The sequence below is a fragment of the Dipodomys ordii genome, unplaced genomic scaffold (assembly GCF_000151885.1).
Source record: "Dipodomys ordii isolate 6190 unplaced genomic scaffold, Dord_2.0 Scaffold15182, whole genome shotgun sequence".
In the NCBI taxonomy this organism is placed as follows: Eukaryota; Metazoa; Chordata; class Mammalia; order Rodentia; family Heteromyidae; genus Dipodomys; species Dipodomys ordii.
The window spans coordinates 1-4,312 of NW_012282394.1; the positions used below are offsets into that span (position 1 = coordinate 1).

Consider the following 4,312-nt stretch of genomic DNA (forward strand, 5'->3'; position numbering starts at 1 on the left):
GGTAGAGCGCTAGCCTTGAGCTGAAGAGCTGAGGGACAGCGCCCAGGCCCAGAGTTCAGACCCCACGACCGGACCCCAAAAAAATAAATAAAAATAAATTCTTTCCTCGTTGAATTGTCTAGGTACTTTCTAGAAAATTAATTGATCATAAACTATGGAGGTTTTTATTTTGTTTATATGTGGTATCTTTTGTCATACAGAAATTCTAAAATGCTAACAGTTTTGTGCTTTTTCTCAGAACCTTCCAGTCTAGGAACAGATACGGATATACCAATGGACATTGATAATAATGACATGAACAGTGATGGTAGTCGGGGCTTGGATGACACTGAAGAGCCCTCTCCCCCAGAAGATAAAATGTTCTTTCTGGATCCATCTGATCTTGATGTGGATCGAGATGAAGAACCTGTTAAAACAATTAGGTAATACTTCTGTTGTAGCTATTAAGCTACCTTGCCAAATGCAAAATCAGGCCAAAGTCTCCATTAACAAAAAGGTGTATATAAGTGGAACTTTGAATGTAATTTAAAAATCTAATTAAAGCATAACTAATTCTACATGCACCACAGCATTTCTGAAATGACTTATTTCACCTTTGCCATCCACTCAAGATAGGAAAGTATGGTAATCCTTATTTTCAAGTTTTATTTCAATGTAGTTTAGATAGAATACCTAATTGTAGAGCAGTCACCACAAGGTGCCAGTAGTACACTGCTAAAGCAGCCAGTTATTCACACAGGCAGGCAGATTAGCTGACAGTAAAAACATATTCCTGAGGATGTGGTGATAAAGTCAGTGCGAGGGGTAGCTTTCATACTGCCATAATTAATCTATTAACACTTTTTAAAGTGTTACTGGATTTGCTAGGTGCTGGTGGCTCACACCTGTAATCCTTGCTACTCAAGAGGCTGAGATTTGGGGATAACAGTTCAAAACCAGCCCTAGGCAGAAAAAGCCAATGAAACTCATCATCTCCAATTAACCACTAAAAAGCCAGATTTGGAGCTGTGGCTCTAAATGATAGAGCTCTAGCTAGCCTCAAGCAAAAAAGCTCAGCAACAGCATCCAGGCCCTGAGTTTAAGCCCCAAGACCAGCATACACACATTGGACTATAGAACTTAAATATCCATTGTATTTCTGTAAATTCAGTATTTATATCCCCTCTTGTAGCAAAATGCAACTATTTTGATAATTTTTTTCATTGGCATTGAAGAGTTTTTTTTGGGAAAATTGATGGCTTATCTGTTTCACATGGCTGAGTCATTTGTTCACTTTGACTTACCATTAAATTATAGCTGTTGTCATTACTAAAAATTGATGTTTACTCCACTTGTAAAGCCCATGTGGTTTCTTAATGATAAGTACTTTATAGTTTTTTAAGTATTTAAGTATTAGTTGAAATTGCAAAACTATTTTTTTATTTGGTGTCCAAATTGCTCATTTTTTCTGATTATATTTCTGATCCATATTTCGTTGTGATTGGCTTTCAGTACATTTTAAATTTTTTCTTAGTGTCTATAAGTTATTTATGTTTAAATGTCTTCTACTAGAAGTACTTTTTGCTCACATCAGATGAATTTGAACCCTGTGAATTTGAGTATACATGTTTTTCTTTGTTACGAATTTGCAAATATATCATGCTGTTTAGTATATGAAAACTCAACAGCAAACCTAAATGAGACTCTCCTACAGTCTCAACTTCTAGTTGGGGAGATTTATTTATGAAGGTCTAGAAAAAAATTCATGACAAATTGTAAATATTTACCATATTATCTTAGTTTTCATAAGTTATATTTCATCAATACATGGATAGTTTATTAACTAAGTAATCGTGGTCTTCAGATAGTTTGAAATATTTTAGCTCAGTGAGACTGGAATATATGCTTATTTCAAATGAGAATTACAAATATTTATTATAGGTTATAACTATTTTTTAGTCCATCAACAAGCAATAATATTCCGCTAATGAGAGTTGTACAGTCCATAAAGCACACAAAGAGGAAGAGCAGCACAATGGTGAAGGAAGGGTGGATGGTGCATTATACCAGCAAGGATAATCTGGTCAGTAATCATATTTTAATATTCTAGAAAAGCTTGATTATGAGTTTTATTTCATGCATTTTTTGCTTCAAAATGAGGATGAAGTGGATACATGTGGTAGATGTCTTAACAAATACCTTAATATATAGCTTAAGACATTTTATGTCCTATAGGGATATGTAACAAGCTGGAATTATAATTATTCTTGTAAAGAAAAAATTTTAAGTGTACAGTGTATTATCTTTATAAAATGGAAGGCCATTCAGGATTTTACAAGATCAGATCTAATATGCCACAGTGAAAAGTAACAACTCAAAAGAAATTCAGATACAAGTGAAATGAACTAGAGCTTCATCTGAAAAGTTATCCTAAATTATTGCAAAGATAAGAAACAGTTTTTATGTAGGCTTTAAATGTATTGTAAATATACAGGTTACCTTTTAGATCTGTTTAGCAAAGAAGAGAAATAGTGAAATTACAGTTTGGTAACAGTTGATAATGAAGATTCAGCAAAGTTTGGTATTTAAAAATACAGACTTGGGAGCTAGACTGTGACTTACTAAAATTGTAAACTTGGAAAAGTTACTTATTTTTCTTTAGGCCTCAGATTCTTCATCTGTGAAACCAGCATAAGTAGTTGTAAATCTCATAGATCAAATGTAAAGAGCTTATAAAGTTTGGCATTATAGTAAGCACTCAATAAATATTAGTAACTATTATTATTTTTTAAATTTGCTGAATAGATTACCCTTAAGCCTTCTAAGAATAAAATGAAGTACTTGATACACTTCACTAGTTTCAATAAAGTTACATATAACAATACAGTCTTCAATTATATATTTTTGTTTTATTGTCCATATCCTTTGAAATGAAACTTGGAGTAATATATGTTAAAGAATTTAATCATATGTCCAGCATACTATAGGGAAAAGACTACCAGATATTAGCACAACCATGTATCATCATAAAAGAATTAATACAGAAATATACCTAATACTTTGTAACCTGAATGGATCATAGACTTAATTGTAAATAAACCAGTAAGACAACCATAGAAGGGTTACTTTATCAACTGTCAATAGAAAAGAAAACAAAATAAAGATCAATAAAAAGTTTCACAGAAAATTCTGTATGGCAGATACCAAAAGCAAAACAATAGCAAACTGGAAAAAATGTCTTCTTAACTCATACGGTAAATGAATTAATTTCACAATATATGAATAATGCTACCAAATTGACTAGAAAATTACTATAGCACAGGAGAATAATAGGCAAAGAATATGAACAGAGTTCACAGGGAAGAAAATACAAATGCGTTAAACTTCAGGATTTGATTTAAAACTGGAGGTATGGTTCAAATGGCAGAGTACCAGCCTTGAGTGAAAAAGCCAAGCATGAGTACAAGTCCCTGAGTCCAAAAATCAGTATGGCACAAACAAACAAGCTGATTTTATTTATAATAAAAGAAATACTAATTTAAACTTGCATGAAATACCAGTTTTCACTTTTTAGTATATCAGAGATCAAGAAGTTTTATAGCTGCATTAGTGAGGATCTGTATAATACATAATCTCATGTTTTTCTGATAACTCTAAACTTTAGAATACTATCAAAAAATGATATATGCACATCTTTTGATAGAGTGATTCAGGCTTCTATAAATTTAGCCCATAGATGAATTCATAGATATTTATATGTGGATACTAATATTTCTTGTAAATGATTCTCCAGAACCTAACACTATTGCCTTCGCTGGAATAAGAGTGAAGAATAGGATATGAGTGACTCTATACTTCTTTTTTATGTTTGGAGAATTTTCAGCCTATTCGAAAATACAAATTCATGTTGGGGTTTAAAGGAAAAGTACATTATTTTTTAACCTAACCAGTTTTCTGATCTCTATTTTATAGAGAAAAAGGCATTATTGGAGACTTGACAGCAAATGTCTAACATTATTTCAAAATGAATCTGGATCAAAATATTACAAGGTAAGAATATTACATAGGAAAAGCATGAAAATATATTTTTGCCTAATGCAGTTTATTAGCAGTCACTGTTATGTTTTTGGTTTGTTTGTTTTTTTTTTGTCGGTCGTGGGGCTTAAACTCTGGGCCTGAACACTGTCCCTCCGCTCTTCAGCTCAAGGCGAGTGCTCTACCACTGGAGCCACAGCTCCATCCACTTCCAGCTTTTTCTGCTTATGTGGTGCTGAGGAATCAAACCCAGGGCCTCATGCATGCAAGGCAAGCACTCTACCACTGAGCCACCTTC

General features: G+C 32.9%; 1 protein-coding gene across 1 annotated transcript; it reads left to right on the top strand.

The window, feature by feature from the left end:
* Window positions 1-238: 238 nt before the first annotated feature.
* LOC106002623 (serine/threonine-protein kinase D3-like) lies at window positions 239-4,108 on the top strand (the record flags this gene model as incomplete). Its single annotated transcript, XM_013037473.1, has 3 exons — window positions 239-422; window positions 1,939-2,062; window positions 3,952-4,108. Coding segments are annotated over 3 exons (465 nt in total), but the record flags the coding sequence as incomplete, so codon positions are not given.
* Between the last annotated feature and the right edge of the window lie 204 nt (window positions 4,109-4,312).